Below are 20,584 nucleotides of genomic sequence, written 5' to 3'. Positions count from 1 at the left end.
AACTTGAACAACGTCATGGCGAACGCAGTTAATTCTATCGTGTCATTAAAAGAAATACCATTCAGCTGTCGTGTAAATAGTGAGTAATGTGCAGGGTTCGTATGGGTGCTTGAAATCCTTGAAAGTGCTTGAATTTTGATGTGTTTAAGGTTTGAAAAGTGCTTAAATTTTGGATAAAATGCTTGAATGTAACTATTTCTTTCACAACAAATATTTATCTGATGGAATAGTTAGTTTATTAAATGGAGAAATAAAATGTAGCCCTTCAGATTCAGAGCGATTTGCGCTACGCTGGCCAGAGCAAGTAGCGTAAATAGTGAGTTATGTGATTTCAGTTGTTTCTTATTAAATTGTATTGGAGTAAACGTTTTTGGAAATTCGCATCCTGGCTGGGCTTTGTTTGAATTGATTTTGACTTGCTGCTGAATTGTTAACACTCATATAGAAACAAACAAGGAGATTTATTGTAAGAGTCACTTTATTTTTCATTAATATTAAAGTAGTGAAGTTGCCTTTACATGCTTAAGCTGTTAATTTATCCATTGCATGGATGGACCTTATCCTTATCAATCATCCAAACATTTGCCCCCCCTGAGAGATTTTGCAGGAGCCGCCACTGAATGTAAGCACTGTGGCAGTAGTAATGCAATATTTAGAAAATGTACTCTTTGATACTCAAGTACTTTTAAAAACAAGTACTTTAGTACTTTTACTTAAGTAGACATCTGACTGTAGTACTTGAGTAAAATTTAGCAAGGGGTATCTGTACTTTTACTCAAGTAATGTAGCTGTGTACTCTGTCCGCCTCTGCTACCACTATAATTGTCAGTGTTCATTGGACATTATAAAACTCGTAACAGGGTTGAAATTAATATTAAGATTAATAAATGCTGTAGAAGTATTGTTTATTCTTAGTTAATGTAAACTAAGGTGGTTAACTAATGTTAACTAATGAACCTTATTGTAAAGTGTTACCATAAAACAACTACAGTATATGAGAAATGACTATGCACACGCTATTGTCACAGGTAGGGGTATGCACCAGACCACCTTTAGTAAAAGTACCACCTCAAGGAGCTACACCAGAGGACACCACGAGTCAGGACAAGATAAAAACAAACGAGTTTGTTTTGAACATTAAAAGCAATTAAAACTCAAGAGCCAAGCCTCCGGGAGTCACTAACGTACTCTTTTCTCTCTAGGCCAGCAGCAAAGGACTCTCTGCACCGGGACTCTTCCTTGAAACGGATTGGAGTAGATCATCACACAGTAACTCCTCTTCGAGACAGGCAGTAGTAAGTATTCACACAGCAAATCCTCTTCGGATAAACCAGAATAGCAGGGAGGTGACTGAATCTCTGGACAGCAGTGGTAAGCGAACACACAGCAAATCCTCTTCGGCTAAACCAAAATGGCGGGGAGGTGACTGGATCTCTGGACAGCAGTGGCAAGCGAACACACAGCAAATCCTCTTCAGATAAACCAGAATGGCAGAGAGGTGACTGGATCTCTGGACAGCAGTGGCAAGCGAACACACAGCAAATCCTCTTCGAATGAACTAGAATGGCGGGGGATAACTGGATTTCTGGACAACAGTGGTAATCGATCACACAGCAAATCCTATTCGAATGAACCGAAACAGCAGAAAGGTGACTGAATCTCTGAACAGCAGTTGTGAACTGGTTCCTGTGCAGTGTACACTCACACAAAAGTCATCAATAACACTTGAAAACTCCTGACATCGGCAAGGCCAACAGATGAGATTACGAGTGGAAGTAGAATTTAGAATTTCCCACACTTGTGCATGCATCCAAACACTTCAACATTCCACACGTGCTCATTTCCACACTAGACATTGCAATCCACAATACCTCACAGTGAGTTAAGCCTCCACTCGTATCTTCCCCGGGGTCCTTCATACAGTTGACTTTGAGATCTCCAAACTGTGTGGGAAATAAGCGTACCACAGACACCACTAGCTTCGAGAAATCAGACAGTATTGGGGTTAGTTTCACATCTCAAATCACCGGCTTGATGCACCCCAACAAGAACTGATAATGATAGACATCACCATTAAACATAGACAAGGTAACTTAACTTCTTCTAGTTCACATTCTCCTCTATGACAAAAGCACTTCTCCCCATCATCAACACTCAGTTAGAGCTCCATCTTGCTTCTTCTTCACCTCCCTCCTTCTCTTCTTCTTCTCTTATTTAATGGCGGACTGCAAACAACATTTAGGTGCATGACACCTCCCTCCTCTCCTGAGAATGTCCTTTTATAATCCAGTTTGAGGAGCATGCTTCCAATCATTGCTCTAACTCCTCCCCTTCAACACCTGCCGCTCATTTCTCATTAGTCACCCTGTGACACTATGATACGTGTTACATTGCACATGTCTATCAGTGTAGTATTTTTATCTACTTAAAACTGCTCAGTGCATTATATGGTTTCCGGTGGTCTAATGTGTTACTTCCTAATTCACCCATTGTGTGAGACTCGTCTCTTTTCTCACTCTCGCTGTAATGGAGTTGTTCATCTTCATTGCTCTTCAGCTTCTTATTGAGGTTCAGTCTGACAGTAAGTGATTTATGCTGTTTAATGTGTTTTAAAATAAGTCCACATTTATAGTGAACAAAGTTTTATTAGGCAAAATATTTCAGCATGTGTGATGTGTGTGAAGTTTTAATATGAACATACAAACGTGAACTACAACCTACCTGATATATTTGTTTTACTAGAGTATTACTGTAGACATCAGCAATAATCAGCAGCGTGATTCAACTGAAAATATGTTATTAATTTTGGAATATTATTGTACATTGTAAATATTAATAAACATTGTCAATGAGATGTAATTATTAATTGATCTGTTTTGGGTTGTTTCAGAATCTAGGTGAGAGATATTCTTCTGGGTTAGAAACTGTTATTGCAAGGTTTTTAATAACTCTGGACTATTTCACTTTAGGTTCACTTCAGAAACCCTTCATCAGTGTTAGTGACGATGATGTCCAGATCATCATAGCCTGTGAAATACCACCTTCAGTCAGAGCTGATCTCACCTGTAGTCTCTACACTGAGGATGTTCTTCTGCACAGAAGTGTCTCTAAGAAGAGTTGGTCTGGAGAGAATCATTGTATGTTTTATTTAAGCTATAGTGAACTCTTCACACGATCAGTGAACAGCAGAAATCTGAGCTGTGATTATTACATCAACACTGAACCTGAGATCAGATCACCGCGCAGTGACACACAAACCATCAGAGGTGAGGACTTCATACATTATAAGCTATATTTATATTATAGTAGTAAATAAATTAGTAAACAAAACAATTTAATATTGTTACTGTATTTGTAAAATGCAGAGGTAAATGATAAATGATAAAACTGTAAATGATTTTCTTCGATTTAATATATTAATAAATACATTTTACATATACTGTAAAAAGTCATGCAGAAGAGTAAAAATGTATGTATCGAATATAGATTCAAATTCTTTTTTTAATCAACTCTATATTCATTTATGTGAGAGCTTGTGTAGAGTGGAATTTACTTGCGATGGCAAATGTGAAAGTCATTTATAAATCTGTCCAAATATGTATGCAATTATTCAATAATCTAACAATCATGAATGACTGGGAAGATAATGGACAAGTCATGGAAATTCATTAGTCAAACATTTGTGAATCCTGAAAATAGCAATGAGACTGTTTGGATCAATGAGGTTTCTCTGCCAGCCATTTTTAAAAACAGAAACCAAGCAATTAAAATGTCCCATTGCTTTTTAGGTAACTACTCTGTCTTTTTCTTTTTTTATTCATTAGGTCTTCCTCAGGCCAAGTTAACAGCATCTGCTTCAGTTATTAAGGAAACAGACACAGTTCAGCTGAGCTGTGAGAATACTGAAGATCTGAAGATGGAGATGTGTGTCTTTAACATAAATGAAAGAGAAAGTAAGTCAAAACTGAGCTCATCATGTCAGCTCTCACTCACTGGATCTCAGATCAGTATTTGGTCAGAAGGTCAGAGTTCATCTGTGAGAATAACCTGCTTCTACACTGTGAAGAAGTCACAAGTTCTCGTACCATCTCCTCACTCCGATCCAGTGGCAATAACAATCCAGAGTAAGTTTTTTAAATATGTTGAATATGATTTATATACAACAGTAAAACTTAATCACTTTTCTTAAACACAAATTAATTACTTTCCATGTACTTTTATTTGTCCAATGTGTGATAGTCTCTGGTCAAACTTTGACAACTGCCACAAAAACAAGTGAGTAACCTTATGTCTCAATATTCCTGTAGAGGATTATCATAGAGTATTTCTGATATTATGTTATATTGTATGTCATACTATAATATTAATACCAGTACTACTTCAACTAGAGTTTTATTTCCAAACCAAATGCATAATTTGAATTCTCTTTGCAGCTTCAACAGTGATCTCTACTGGTGAAACTTTGACAGCCAAAACAACTTGTGAGTGAAGTTTATTTTGAAAATAAAACATCCTTGACAAGCACACAGAGACATTTTGCTCATTTCACTTTAAATTGCTTCAATGTGGAGATTATTCTTTCTTAGTTTATTGCATAGCTTTGTTATGTGACTATGATTACCCTTACAAAAGAGAAGTTTATTCAAGTATTAGTATACTTCTTTTGAACTAAAAATAAGTATAGACATACTTTCAGTCTCCTTTTCTCAGAAATATACTTGATATTGCACTTAAGTATACTTGACTGACAGAAAGGTCTAAGTATATTTGGCATATACTTGTCCTCAATCTTTTGATCAAGATGTACTTAAAAGTACAATTAAGTATTCTAAATCTAACCTTCTTTTGATTGAGTAGCCTAAATACTTTTTGCCACATAGTTTTACATTCAATCTTTTAAACTTACATTGTTTGTTGTGTTGGCTAGTCCACTGGTAGTGTACTTCAAATCTTTACTCGTTTTGAATTTTCATTGGTTTATAATACAGAAATCTTATTGGCGTAGTAGACGCTTGAGGCATGAGCATGCGCATTCCTTTATGTAGCTACGACTTTATGAATGATCTATACGCTGTTTGGCCGTACTACATAAAAATTAAGCGATAAACATGCCGATTTCAGTAACGATCAATACGAATCAAGTTAGATGAAGTTACTGTACAAACAATTGCTTCAGGCAGAACGGCTTGTAATATACATGCTGCTAAATCTGGGGAACGAATACTTAATATAGGCTAGCCTATATAGACCTAGGACTATATCAAGTGAAGTCAAGTCAAATTTATTTGTATAGCGCTCAATTCAAATCGTTTCAAAGCAGCTTTACAAAAAGTCGTATTGTATGAGCTTTAATATTGAGCAGTTTTAGGGCTGGGCGATATCACAAAATATGTTGCTGATATAAATGATACACTGTTTGAGATTTAGCTATATTATACAGTGGGGAGAACAAGTATTTGATACACTGCCAATTTTGCAGGTTTTCCTACTTACAAAGCATGTAGAGGTCTGTAATTTTTATCATAGGTACACTTCAACTGTGAGAGACGGAATCTAAAACAAAAACCCAGAAAATCACATTGTATGATTTTTAAATAATTAATTTGCATTTTATTGCATGACATAAGTATTTGATCACCTACCAACCAGTAAGAATTCCGGCTCTCACAGACCTGTTAGTTTTTCTTTAAGAAGCCCTCCTGTTCTCCACTCATTACCTGTATTAACTGCACCTGTTTGAACTCGTTACCTGTATAAAAGACACCTGTCCACACACTCAATCAAACATACTCCAACCTCTCCACAATGGCCAAGACCAGAGAGCTGTGTAAGGACATCAGGGATAAAATTGTAGACCTGCACAAGGCTGGGATGGGCTACAGGACAATAGGCAAGCAGCTTGGTGAGAAGGCAACAACTGTTGGCGCAATTATTAGAAAATGGAAGAAGTTCAAGATGGCGGTCAATCTCCCTCGGTCTGGGGCACCATGCAAGATCTCACCTCGTGGGGCATCAATAATCATGAGGAAGATGAGGGATCAGCCCAGAACTAAACCTGGTCAATGACCTGAAGAGAGCTGGGACCACAGTCTCAAAGAAAACCATTAGTAATACACTACGCCGTCATGGATTAAAATCCTGCAGCGCACGCAAGGTCCCCCCTGCTCAAGCCAGCGCATGTCCAGGCCCATCTGAAGTTTGCCAATGACCATCTGGATGATCCAGAGGAGGAATGGGAGATGGTCATGTGGTCTGATGAGACAGAAATAGAGCTTTTTGGTCTAAACTCCTCTCGCCGTGTTTGGAGGAAGAAGAAGGATGAGTACAACCCCAAGAACACCATCCCAACCGTGAAGCATGGAGGTGGAAACATCATTCTTTGGGGATGCTTTTCTGCAAAGGGGACAGGACGACTGCACCGTATTGAGGGGAGGATGGATGGGCCATGTATCGCGAGATCTTGGCCAACAACCTCCTTCCCTCAGTTAGAGCATTGAAGATGGGTCGTGGCTGGGTCTTCCAGCGTGACAACGACCTGAAACACACAGCCAGGGCAACTAAGGAGTGGCTCCGTAAGAAGCATCTCAAGGTCCTGGAGTGGCCTAGCCAGTCTCCAGACCTGAACCCAATAGAAAATCTTTGGAGGGAGCTGAAAGTCCGTATTGCCCAGAGACAGCCCCGAAACCTGAAGGATCTGGAGAAGGTCTGTATGGAGGAGTGGGCCAAAATCCCTGCTGCAGTGTGTGCAAACCTGGTCAAGAACTACAGGAAACGTATGATCTCTGTAATTGCAAACAAAGGTTTCTGTACCAAATATTAAGTTCTGCTTTTCTGATGTATCAAATACTTATGTCATGCAATAAAATGCAAATTAATTACTTAAAAATCATACAATGTGATTTTCTGGATTTTTGTTTTAGATTCCATCTCTCACAGTTGAAGAGTACCTATGATAAAAATTACAGACTTCTACATGCTTTGTAAGTGGGAAAATCGGCAGTGTATCAAATACTTGTTCTCCCCACTGTATTTATTAATTTAGTCAGCAGATAAGTCAGTGCCACTTTTAGTGAACAATGAGCATGACTGCATGAAATGATTGCAAAGGAGAGATATTTTCTATAGACTGATAGTAGACAATTTTGTACATCATTCATTTAGGCTTCTTCATTTTTCCATTAGGATCGGTGGATAAACACAAACTCGGGATTTTACACAAATGATGATAATTCACTGTATTTCAGTAAAACATCGGATAAATTCAAAAGTGTGTTTGATTTTACATTTTAAAGCAAAAGCACAGTGACAGTGACAAATAAGACAATAATAGGCTACCAAATAGCCTACAAGCCCTGGCCATTGGGTTTTGTGCGTACAATGGGAATAAAAACCTTGCAGTGCTGAAAAGTTATTTACTAAAACAGATGTTATTATGTCGATCTATAGCAAATATTATTATTCATGTGCTCAAGAGCATATTTAAGCAATAAATGTTCATATCACTTCTCTGCTAGGTATTTTTATTAATTTTTGAAGTACTGCATGTTATAATGCACAGATTTACAGCAGAGATTTTTTTTATAGTTATGCAGCTAAATGTGAGTGTTGATATTTGAAACTATTATAACATGAACACACAATGCGGGGGTGGATAAATAAATAATTGGATTTTTAATACCTGATGTCACAGATAGTCGTATTAAAATAGTAAACTACTACTTATAAGTTCACCTGTAGTACAGATGCAGTACAAATGAGAAAGGTAGTTCTTAAAGTCCCCCTGTAGTCACTAATTTATCCCTTAAAACTCACCTTTGACCACCAAAATTACATATTTAAAAGTTTTTTCCTTGAAATTTAGTATTTAGAAATTTAGTATTCGTGGTTCTTTGAATATGCAAATTAACCCCGCCTCCACTCACTCGCACCAGGGCTGCGTTCAGCCCCGACCAAAAGTCGGTATAAATAGGTGTTTAATACTGCAAAATGCGCTCAATGTTACAGTCACCGTCCTTGCCGTCCAGAATAAAAGAGAACATCCCAATCGAGTGAAGGGATTGTGGAAACTGTGGTTCCTAATTATTGTGATCCAACATTTGCCTCACATTTCAGGATGAAAAGACAAACATTTCAGGTGAAGGAGAATCCACTTCTTACCTCCGAGACTGTGTTATGATTGTAACGTTTAAATGAAGACAGAAGATGCAAGTGCAAGAACTCAGGTTTATTGAATGAACACGTAGAAGGTGATATAAGGCACACAGTCCAATGGTCCCTGGTAGCGCAGGATGGCAGATGGGCAACCCGGATCCCGTGGTGTGAAAAGGTGAGATGATATCCTTGATGAGACAAGCTGACGGGAACACAACACGAGTCCGCAGAGTGAAGAGACGAGACAGGATCCTTGGAAGACGACAGGCAGAACGAACTCGACATGAACACCAAACCGGGAAATCAGGAACACCAACGAAGACCACACTGCACAGGGGAAAATCCCACAACGATCTGACAAACACAAGACGAAAGACAATGAGCTTAAATAGAGATCGCTGATCAGAATCAGCTGGCGCTGATGACAATCAGCGGCTGATCAGCGACCACGCCCACACACACACGCACACACACAACACAAACACAGTGCGAGAAAGAGTCAGTGAATTCATGAACCGTGACATTACCCCTCCCCCTAGGAGCGCCCCCTGGCGCTCCCAGGAGGACCTACCTGTTGATTGTAATCATCAATAAGGGAGTGATCCAGAATGTCTCTCGCAGGAACCCAACTTCTCTCCTCCGGACCGTAACCCTCCCAGTCCACCAGATACTGAAATCCGCGTCCCCTCCGTCTCGAGTCCAGAATACGATTTACCGAATACGTAGGTTCCCCATCTACGAGTCGCAGCGGTGGGGGAACCGGGACTGGCGGATTAAGATGAGAACGAAAAACGTTCTTTAAACGGCTTTAATTTGGAGACATGAAAGGCGGGATGAATTCTCCTGTACGCTGGAGGAAGTTTGAGGCGGACTGTCACCGGACTAATGATCTTGGTGACAGTGAATGGGCCAATGAATTTAGGAGCAAGTTTATTAGACACGGAGCGGAGCGGAATATTTCTAGTAGAAAGCCACACTTTTTGACCCACGATGTATACGGGAGGCCTTGACCGGTGGCGATCGGCCTTAGCCTTGGTGCGTGCCCTCACCTGGAGCAGAGTCTCACGGGCTCTGGTCCATGTGCGACAGCACCTCTGGACGAAGGCGTGAGCGGAGGGGACCGCGACTTCCAGGCTAGAAAAAACTGGTGGCTGGTACCCTAAGCTACACTGAAATGGAGATAGGCCCGTGGATGACACTGGTAACGAGTTATGGGCGTACTCCACCAATGAAAGTTGCTGACTCCAGGAGGAAGGATTCTTGGACACCAAACATCGCAACATTCTCTCAAGATCTTGGTTGGCCCTCTCGGTTTGCCCATTGCTTTGGGGATGGTAACCCGAAGACAGACTGACAGTCGCGCCCAGTAATCTACAAAACTCCTGCCAAAATTTGGACACAAATTGGGACCCTCTGTCAGAAACCACGTCAGTCGGGAGGCCATGTAACCGAAAGACGTGATCTATGACAGCCACCGCTGTCTCCTTGGCTGAAGGTAATTTGGGCAAGAGAATGAAATGAGCCGTCTTCGAGAACCGGTCCACTACGGTCAAAACGACTGTCTTACCCTGGGAGGGTGGGAGGGCGGTTATAAAATCTAGCGCTATATGGGACCAGGGTCTCGAAGGGACAGACCGGTTGGAGTAACCCATCTGGGGGTCGATTGGAAGTCTTACCAGTGGCACAAACCGAGCAAGCCAAAACAAAACTCTGAATGTCGCGAGCCATTAATGGCCACCAGAATCGTTTCTTGACCAAAAAACGGATGACATGCTACGCTGGAACAGTGACCCCATCGAATAACGTCGGACCGAACCCTCTCTGGCACAAACAAACGACTCGGTGGGCAACCGGGCGGAGGCATTACCCCTTCTAAGGCCGTCTTGACCTTCGATTCGACCTTCCATGTGAGTGTGGAGATAACTACTTTCTCAGGTAAAATGCACTCGGGAGTCACCGGGCATTCGGATGGATCAAAAATACGAGATAAAGAGTCGGGTTTGATGTTTTTGGAACCCGGGCGGTACGAGAGAACAAAGTCAAAACGTCCGAAAAAAAGTGCCCATCGAGCCTGCCTGGAGTTGAGTCTTTTGGCAGATCTAATATATTCCAGGTTCTTATGATCGGTCCAAACGATAAAAGGTACCCCCGACCCCTCTAACCAATGACGCCACTCTTCCAGCGCTAACTTGACTGCCAACAACTCTCTGTTACCAATGTCATAGTTATGTTCGGCAGGAGATAAACGATGGGACAAAAACGCGCAAGGGTGCATCTTGTCATCTGAGGAAGAACGCTGGGATAGAACTGCACCTACCCCCACCTCTGACACGTCGACCTCCACCACGAACTGACGTGATGGATCAGGGGCAATCAGAATGGGAGCAGAACTGAAGCGGCTCTTGAGGTTAGCGAATACAGCCTCGGCTGTATCGGACCACCTGAACGTCATTCTGGGGGAGGTCAAGGCAGTCAGAGGAGCGGCTAGTTGGCTGAAGTTGCGAATAAAATGCAGATAGAAATTGGCAAACCCCAGAAACCTCTGTAGGGCCTTACGGGAATCTGGACTTGGCCAATCCATCACAGCCTTAACCTTGTCAGGGTCCATGCGTATTCCCTCAGAAGACATGATGTAACCTAAGAAATGAACAGACTGTGCATGAAAAGCGCATTTCTCCGCCTTGACAAAAAGCCCATTCTCTAGCAACCTCTGAAGCACTCGTCTGACGTGCTGAACATGTTCCTGGAGAGAAGATGAAAAAAGATGAAAGATGAAGGATGAAGTCTCAAGATGAAAATTTGGTCATGCCCTTCGGGGCATGACCAAATATTCAAAATGACCCCTGGGGGTATTAAAAGCGGTTTTCCATTCATCCCCCTTCCTGATGCGAACCAAATGATATGCATTGCGTAAGTCCAACTTTGTGAAGACAGAGGCTCCCTGCAACCGCTCGAAGGCTGAAGACATCAACGGCAAAGGATAAGTATTCTTTACCGTGATGTTGTTCAACCCTCGGTAATCAATACACGGTCGCAGAGATCCATCCTTCTTACCAACAAAAAAGAACCCCGCCCCCGCCGGAGAAGAGGAAGGACGAATGAATTCGGAAGCTAGAGAATCAGAAATGTATTTCTCCATGGCCTCCCTCTCCGGAATAGAAAGAGAGTATAACTTGCCCTTAGGCGGAGACATACCTGGCATAAGATCTATAGCACAGTCATAAGGACGATGCGGAGGAAGAGAAGCAGCCCGAGACTTACTGAACACTTCCTTCAGGTCGAGGTACTCCGCGGGCACGTAAGACAAATTCACCGACGACTCCTGCAAAACAGAACTGGACACCGAAGAACAGGCAGACATTAAACAAGACGCATAACACTTAGTGCTCCACGCAGACACTGAATTGTGACCCCAGTCAACCCTGGGATTGTGCTGGGTGAGCCAGGGATGACCGAGGACCACCGGAGCATGAGGAGAGTCCAGGAGTAGAAATGAAAGCTCTTCTGTGTGGTTGCCTGAGGTTATAAGTGTCAGTGAATCAGTGGTGAATCGTAATGACAGGTAGTTCTTGTCCGTTGAGAGCATTGACAGAAATCGGGTTTGTGAGTGGTATGATGGGAATCTGCAGCTTACGTGCAAAAGACAAGTCCATGAAATTCCCCTCGGCCCCAGAATCCAGAAGTGCATGACAGTTGTAATACCGGGTTGCCCATTGCAATCTCACCGGGAGGAGGGTGGAGGAGGTCTTGCTGGTGGAGATCCCGCCCGACAGTAGCCTCCTGCTTACTGCCGAGCTCGATCTTTTACGGGGCAGGTGTTGATGAAATGGCCAGTGCCTCCGCAGTATAGGCACAAACCCCGGGATCTCCGTCGTTCTCTCTCCTCCCGGGAGAGCCGAGCTCTACCCACCTGCATGGGCTTGTGATCGAAGGTTGGGCTGACCGTATCGCTGCCACTGGCTCGAGGTGCTGTGAAGGTCTCTGGAACCAGGGTCCTGCGGGAATGTTGTTCCACTCGCTGTAGTCGAGCATCCCTCCGCAGGGCCAACTCGATGAGTCCGTTAAGATCCTTAGGAAGATCCAAGGCGTAAATCTCTCCCTGGATACAGTCAGCCAGCCCATGCAGGAATCTATCCCATTGCGCCTCTTCGTTCCAGTTACACTCCGCGGCGAGGGTACGGAACTCGATCGAGTAATTGGTAACCGATCGGCTTCCCTGGCGAAGATCAGCTAGTTGACGTGCAGCTTCTCTTCCGGCCACCGCTCGATCAAAAACCCTCTTTATCTCAGCCGCGAGTGACTGGAACGAGGAACAGCATGGATCTCGATTTTCCCACACCGCCGTTCCCCACTGTGCCGCACGTCCAGACAGTAGAGTGAGAACCAGAGCCACCTTGGCTTCCTCTGAAGCGAAAGTCTGCGGTTGCAGAGCAAAAAACATGGAACATTTGGTTAGAAATGCTCTACACAAAAAAAAAAAGCTTCATTCAGAGGGTAAGGGTGACGGGGGCATGGCAAGCTGGGCATTGCACCGGACTGATCCATGCTGAACGTCACACCTTTTTAATGCATCACAAAGCAACTGACACACACTATGCACTTCAAGGTTGATCATATAACTTCCACCTCCTCATATAATTATTAATGTTGTTATTTTATTATTATTATCAATATGAGTATATTCTAATTATTACTATTTTCCTCTTTCAATCTTATTATTACTACTACTACTATTATTATTATTATTATTATTATTATTATTATTGTAATATGTGTGTATGTATATATATAGCAACACATGTATATATATATATATATATGTGTATATATATGTGTGTGTGTGTGTATGTATATATATGTGTGTGTGTGTGTATGTATGTGTATATATATGTATATATATATATATGTTTATGTATGTGTATATATGTGTATGTGTGTATATATATATATATATATATATATATATATATATATATATATATATATATATATATATACTCCTTATTTATTTATTTACTTTTTTTTTTTTTTTTTTTTTTGCTCTTTCCTTTTCCTATTATTATTATTATTATTATTATTATTAGTCCTCTCCCTGACTTCCTAACCTCACCTCACCTCTTCATTACTATCATTAATATCATTACTATCATCAATATTACTTATACTTTTGTTTTCATTACTATTATTACTGTTCTGATTTGTCCTTCTGTTATCTTATTATCATTACTATCAAGTATTTATACCATTGTCATTATTCAAGTTGCTGATGTAGTAGTAGTAGCAGTTAATGTAGTAGTAGAGATTGTAGTAATAATTGTGGTTGTAGTTGTAGCAGTTATTGTAGAAGTAGAGACTGTAGTAGTAGTTGTGGTTGTTGAAGTAGTAGTTGCAGTTAATGTAGTAGTAGAGATTGTAGTAGTAGTTGTGGTTGTAGTTGTAGCAGTTATTGTAGAAGTAGAGACTGTAGTAGTAGTTGTGGTAGTTGAAGTAGTAGTTGTAGTAGTAGACGTTATAGTATTTTTAGTAGTCACTCCTTACCACTGATTGATTTCTTTATATTTGTTTTATTAATATCTGTTATTTGTTTTCATATACTGAATTATACATGTTTATGTATGTTTATTTTAATATATATATATCGTTTTTTTTGGGTTTTTTTCTCTCTCTATCTCTTGTTTGTCAAAGTATGTACTGTGACACGTCCACCCAGTTACCTTTACATGCACACATGCACGCACGCACACACACACAAACGCACGCACCTGTCAGTTCCTGACTGTATTGGCTTTGTTTTGCTTGTTTGTTTGTTTATTTGTTTTCCCTGTTTGTGATCCCAATTTATGTACATCTTGCATATTCCAATAAAAAAAAAAAAAAAGAAAAAAAAGAAATGCTCTACACAGTTGTGGTTCACCATTGTACCTCTCAGGCGCAGGTAATCTTGGTTCCGGTGGATGGTTAGTCCGCGGCAGCGGGGGTGGCGTTGGCGGTGTGGGTGGCGCAGTGGGAGGCGTTAGGTTTTGAATCCGCTGGGTGAGCTCGGACACCTGCGCTACCAAGGCTTGTACCGCGCGTCCAGTCAGGGCTAAGTTCTCCTCCTGCTGGTCCATCCTCGTAGCGCTTCTGGACAGGAATTCAGCCAGGTCAGAGTCTCTTGCTGCATCCATGATGGTCAGATCGTTCTGTAACGTTTAAATGAAGACAGAAAATGCAAGTGCAAGAACTCAGGTTTATTGAATGAACACGTAGAAGGAGATATAAGGCACACAGTCCAATGGTCCCTGGTAGCGCAGGATGGCAGATGGGCAACCCGGATCCCGTGGTGTGAAAAGGTGAGATGATATCCTTGATGAGACAAGCTGACGGGAACACAACACGAGTCTGCAGAGTGAAGAGACGAGACAGGATCCTTGGAAGACGACAGGCAGAACGAACTCGACATGAACATCAAACCGGGAAATCAAGAACACCAACGAAGACCACACTGCACAGGGGAAAATCCCACAACGATCTGACAAACACAAGACGAAAGACAATGAGCTTAAATAGAGATCGCTGATCAGAATCAGCTGGCGCTGATGACAATCAACGGCTGATCAGCGACCACGCACACACACACGCACACACAACACAAACACAGCGCTAGAAAGAGTCAGTGAATTCATGAACCGTGACAATGATCTATATGACCTTATTATTTTTTTATTGTGAGTAGCCTAGGGCTTATCATTATTGTTGATATGCTATATTTTTACTAAAAAACTATTACGACAAACATGTCTTCTAATATCTTCAATTGTTGCGTATACCGAGCTTCAGCGGACACATTTATAAACGACTTTACTTTGACCCATTGTGCGAGCTGTCTCTTTAATCCCGCGTGGTTTATATTCATGTTGCTGCTGATTGGGCTAACATTTTTGACACACCCACCAATCTTTTGATAAAATTGGATAAAATCATTTTTTAAAAATAATAATTGTAGGGGGTTAGGAGTGTGATTAGGTTTTTCTTCATTTTTAGGTGTGTTCGACATGAAGCGGTGCTGCCCAAACTGATCGGTGAATTACATCAGAGTACCGTGAGAGCGATTGGAGATTTGACGGCTCTGCATGCTTTCGAATCGCTCTCCCAGTACCTTGATGTCATACACCAATCAATCTGTGCAGCGCCGCTTCGAGTCGAACACACCTTTTGTCTTTAGCTGATGACCACATGCCTGTAAATCACATTAAATGATTCTGCCAAGCTCACTTTTTAGTTTTTTAAATATATTTATATTGTATTCTTGTATGTTATACTGTATTAATGCCACAACCAAATAGTTTTATTTCCAAACTAAATGCTTCCTTTGACACGTTGAATTCTCTTTGCAGCTTCAACAGCGACCTCTACTGGTGAAACTTTGACGGCCAAAAAAACTTGTGAGTGAAGTTTATTTTGAAAATAAAACATACTTGACAATCAAACTGAGGCATTTTGCTCATTTCACTTTAAATGACTTTAAATGTGAAAATGATTCTCTCTTAGTTTATTGCGTAGCTTTCTTAAGTACTATGATTAGTCAGTCGCAGGATTTAGCAGTCAAATATTATTATACAGTAAAATTACAGTTAAACTGTATAATAGACCATTGACTCTGGCAATTGATTTACCATATAGCTGTACTCTAATAGTATCATATCTCTCATATCTCATCCCACTCTGACACACTGTTGATTCTATCAGCTGTTTTCATACCAGCTTCTGCTCTGCCTGAAACCACCAGAGAGTCAGAAACATGTAAGTGGATTTTTGCTTTGTTGATAATAATGAGAATATTAAATCTGTTTTAAATGTTAAATAAGAAGAATCCTTTTCCTGACAGTGAGATCAAGAAACACTGATGTCTGTAATCATGATGCTGTAGTTGAGGTTTTTTTTGTTTGTTTTTTTGTAATATGATTTCATCTGAGATCTTTTCTGTTGCAGCTGTTCCTCCTACTGATCACATTCACTCTGAAGGTTGTTCATTCACTCACAACACAATACAAAACTTATTTTCTGAACATTTGTAAAAACTAAAACATTAAAATGTCCTCCTTTCATGATCATGTGTCTTGTTAATTTCAAATTAATTTAATAAAAAAATCTGCACATAATAAATCTGATATAGATACATGTATAAGCATTAAAGCCTTATTCTTTCTTTTGACAGTCTCATGGCTTTTAGTAGTGCTGGTTTTCACTGGTATTGGTTTATTTCTGTCTGGACTCATGGGATTCATCTGTCTCTGCCACTTTTACAGTAAGTTTACATATGCATAAACTGAGCTCCGTGATATAGAAACATATAATAAAGTCTGTATGTGTGCAGGTTCTGATGACGTTCTCACAGAGGTGAACTACAGCTCCTGCCATGTGGAAACAACATCTCTGTTAACTTCCTCTGTGTGCTCCGCAAAACATGGATGAACCGTTTCTTTTCTTCACTTCTTGCACCTCTAAAGAGAAAAATGTATTTGTACAGAAAGAATGATAGTAGCCTATATTTGCAGTATGTAGCTACTGAATTCATATACTGATCAGCTGATGAGCTTTTTCTTTTTACATTTGGATTTTGAGAGAAAATTGATTTTATATTGGTAAAATGTGTGTTAAATGTTACTGAAGGCATCTTCAAGTATTCTATAGACTTTAGTGATGCAGATTCAGTGTCATTCAATGTTAGATTTAAAGCATCAGAAATATTAAATGTACTTTCTATAGTTTTTACACTTTTTTAATAACTATTGAGTGCTAACAATAAAGTTGCATTTTAACCGCAGCATGTTAATGCCCTGCTTGTTGAGTTTGTAGTCACTGTAACAATTATTGTAATTTTAACTTTAAAAGACTGTAAAAATGCTACAATAAAAACATGTTAATTGTTTGAATTGAACTGAAAGACTTTAATACACAGGTAAACGAACTCAATACAAAACAGGTGTGTTAATTTGTAACATAATGAGTAACCATGAGAACTAATGCTAGGAACATAGGATACATAGGAACAAAAACATTGGACCAGAGGCGATGAAGGCTTTAAGCTGGTCAGGACCAGCCATTAAAAAAAGTCATTGAGCTGGGCAGAACCAGCGGTGATGAGGGTTGTGTGCTGGACAGGGCCAGCAGCGATAAAGGCTCTGGACTGGGTGGAATCAGCAGAGGAAGGCTGTCATCATCATCAAGCTCCTCTCTATTTCCCATTGTATGACAAGCCATTTTAGCTTAAATTGTACCCACACTGTAAAAAAAATCTGTAGAAATTACAGTATTACTGGCAGCTGCTTGCCAGTAACTTACTGTAGATTTAAATTGATGTTATTTACTGGCAACAGTTTGTTCAAAGTTAAATGAACATTAAACATTAACAAGTCTTTACAGAATAAAACTAAAATAACAGCCTCATGCAAAGCATTCTGGGAACCAAAATCTGAAGGAAAAAAAACAGAAAAAGGTTGATGAAGATTTCTGGTTCCCAGAATGCTTTGCATGAGGCTGTTATTTTAGTTTTATTCTGTAAAGATAAAGACTTGTTCATGTTTAATGTTCATTTAACTTTGAACAAACTGTTGCCAGTAAATAACATCAATTTAAATCTACAGTAAGTTACTGGCAAACAGCTGCATAACTACAGCAATTTTTTTTACAGTTTAGCGTTACTCGTCGTAATTGCATTTTTACTAGTAAGAATTCAATTAGAGAGCTCTACAATTAAATTCTTACTAGTAGCAATTACAATTAGAGAGCTCTCTTATTCAGTTATTACTAGTAAGAATTACAATTACAAAGCTCTCTAATTCAATTCTTACTAGTAACAATTCCAATTAGAGAGCTCTACAAATGAATTTTTACTAGTCATATGTCTCTGTTGACTTCCATTCATTTTTAATTATGGAGCTCTACAATTGAATTGCAGTAAGAATGCAATTGCAGAGCTCTTTAATTCAATTACAGAGCTCTGCAATTATTATCTTTAATTCGTTTTTTTACTAGTAAGAATTGAATTAGAGAGCTCTGTAAATGTAATTCTTACTAGTAATAACTGAATTAGAGAGCTCTCTAATTGTAATTGCTACTAGTAAGAATTGAATTGTAGAGCTCTCAAATTTAATTCTTACCAGTAAAAATGCAATTACGACGAGTAACGCTGGGTACAATTTAAGCTAAAACCACTGATCTATATAGAATGACATTATATAGATCAGTGGCTAAAACGGCTTGCCATACCATTGGCTCATATGTAGAAGTCGGCACCCACACCTGGGACATCGGCGGATCGCGTCTCTCTCCAGATTCCTTCTCCCATGTCTGGTAAATACAGGGCACTGTAATAGTTATACCTGTCCAAGAGACTTTAATGTGGCCTTGCTAATTCAACAGAAAAGAATTAGCAAATTTACTGGTTTAAAATGTTTTTGTTTTTTGTAAATCAGCTCTGTAAAAATGACAAGGCTTTTTTTCAGTGTTATTTATTCTCTGTAAAACAATTGTCCATTCGAGGAGCAACTGAACCACTTGACTTTTGTCTCCAAGCTTTTATACATCAAATTGTAAACATGTGACATGTTTGGTTTTGGGTTTTGTTTCATGTCTTTAAATGTGTAGTTTGGTTCTTGATTCCAAGTCAAATTGCCTTTTGAATGGGAGTGCTAGGGGCACTACAGTGATAACATCAAAATCGCTATTTTTAAAACATTAAGGAGGCTTATCACCAGGGGCTCTACACATGAACTTGAGCATTGAGAACATTGTTTGTGTACACAAAGTTTACTAAAAAGAAAGGTTTTGTTCAACTCACTTTATCAGTTAGTGTTTCCGGTGGCTGGAATTTTGTCAGTCAAAAGTAGTCAATCTCCGAATGCAATGTAACATGAGGAGAGTAAAGATCTTTCCTAAAAAATAGTGATTTTGATGCTATCACTATAGTGCCCCTAGAACTCCCATTCAAAAGGCATTTTGACCGAAAACGAAAATACGGTCAATCTTAAAAGTGCCGTTTCCATTCTATTTATGCTTTTACACAAATGTTTGACTTGGGGAGATTAACAAAAATAGCCTAGGTTGCAGTTTGGCGAGAGTGACCCTTTCATTTTGATTTTATGATCTAGTCTTTCTTAAAGTCTATTAGTGGTTCAGTTATTTTTGGCATATTTAAATGTTACTTTTACAAAGCTTCTTTCCGAGTCTGTGAGCCTACAAAAAATGTTACCTGTGGCCCAGATCTGCTGAACATGTGGTCTCATGCAGGGGTGCTGCCAGAAATTATGGGCCCTATGGAAACCAAAATTTCTGGGCCCCCTAAATTTTTTACAGATAAAATTTAACCCAATAAACATGCCCTGTATACTTTAAAAAAAGATACTTAGCACATTGCATAGTTAAAATGTCTAAAGATGAGTACAAAACCTACAAAAACAAGAAAAAAAAAATATAGAAATATGTATTTGTTTACATAAAAGGGAGAACATTTATTATCTCAATTGCAATTGCAAGCACAACAGAACATAATGTACACATATTGACATATACTTTACATGAACAAGCTTTAGCTGGGTCAAACTGCTCAATCAGGAAACATCAGCTACACACACACACACACACACACACACGTAATAACCATATTATTTTTATTGGCCTATTTAGTTTTCTTAATATAAAATATTAAAATTTCTATTTTGTAAACTCCTTATAGCCAATGGTTACTACAGACACGTTTTATTGAATTTTATATTATTTTTTCTGGGGCATTTTATTCATATTAAGAACGTCAAGTTTGACCGTATCGATCGTAGCAGCAGCACTGTCACTTCACAGAACACACAACACACACGGCAAACTGATTTTGTAATTTTTGAAGCGTGTAGATTACTTTTTGTTTTGTAAAGTTATCATCATGTGGCGAACACAGTAGATAAGACGTGTTTAGAGGCTTCAATCTTCGTGAAGTTTCGCGCTCAGGCTCACCTTGTTCGGCTGAGACGGGGACGGGGGACGTGGGGGAAGGAGGACGTGGGTGTATGGTGTGCAGCAGCCGCTGAATCTGTCTACGAGACATGTGATTCATAATTCAGTAATTATTTTACTAAGCTAGCTAGATAAAAGCAGGTCATGTAGCAACAAAAATAAGTAACTTTGAAAGTTTTGGAATACAGGAATAGGGCAAGCTACCTCTCTTTTTGAAAAACTGCGTGACATACTGTCGACTTCGGCGTTCTCTGTTATTCTCTTTCCGTTTTTGATGCCCTGACTTTTGATGTGACATGCCTGCGTGTGTCACTGTCTGCGCTGCCTGCATCATAGCAAAGTGCAATAAGCAAGAGACGCTACACTAGCGATCGTAGCTCGGACAGCGCAGGTGGAATGAACCATTGTGAGGGGGAGGGGTGTGACTGAAACAGTAAATACATTA

General features: G+C 39.8%; 1 protein-coding gene across 1 annotated transcript; it reads left to right on the top strand.

The window, feature by feature from the left end:
- Positions 1-2,505: 2,505 nt before the first annotated feature.
- LOC311074545 (uncharacterized protein) lies at positions 2,506-17,039 on the top strand. The gene is made up of 10 exons (XM_084101257.1): positions 2,506-2,581; positions 2,970-3,266; positions 3,825-4,124; positions 4,240-4,275; positions 4,434-4,481; positions 15,528-15,575; positions 15,880-15,933; positions 16,123-16,155; positions 16,349-16,438; positions 16,508-17,039. Exons 1-10 carry the CDS (start codon positions 2,527-2,529, stop codon positions 16,603-16,605), a joined length of 1,059 nt encoding a protein of 352 aa, XP_083957383.1. The 5' UTR covers positions 2,506-2,526; the 3' UTR covers positions 16,606-17,039.
- The last annotated feature ends 3,545 nt before the right edge of the window (positions 17,040-20,584 follow it).

The sequence above is a fragment of the Abramis brama genome (assembly GCF_963993115.1).
Source record: "Abramis brama genome assembly, chromosome: 23".
Lineage (NCBI taxonomy): Eukaryota > Metazoa > Chordata > Actinopteri > Cypriniformes > Leuciscidae > Abramis > Abramis brama.
This window is presented reverse-complemented; position numbering and strand designations above follow the sequence as displayed.

Excerpts from the sequence above, each read along its gene's own strand:
- LOC311074545 (XM_084101257.1), top strand. The coding sequence starts at position 2,527 with ATGGAGTTGTTCATCTTCATTGCTCTTCAGCTTCTTATTGAGGTTCAG. Across the intron at positions 2,582-2,969 it reads TATTGAGGTTCAGTCTGACA|GTTCACTTCAGAAACCCTTC; the intron begins GTAAGTGATTTA and ends ATTTCACTTTAG. Across the intron at positions 4,125-4,239 it reads AGTGGCAATAACAATCCAGA|TCTCTGGTCAAACTTTGACA; the intron begins GTAAGTTTTTTA and ends AATGTGTGATAG.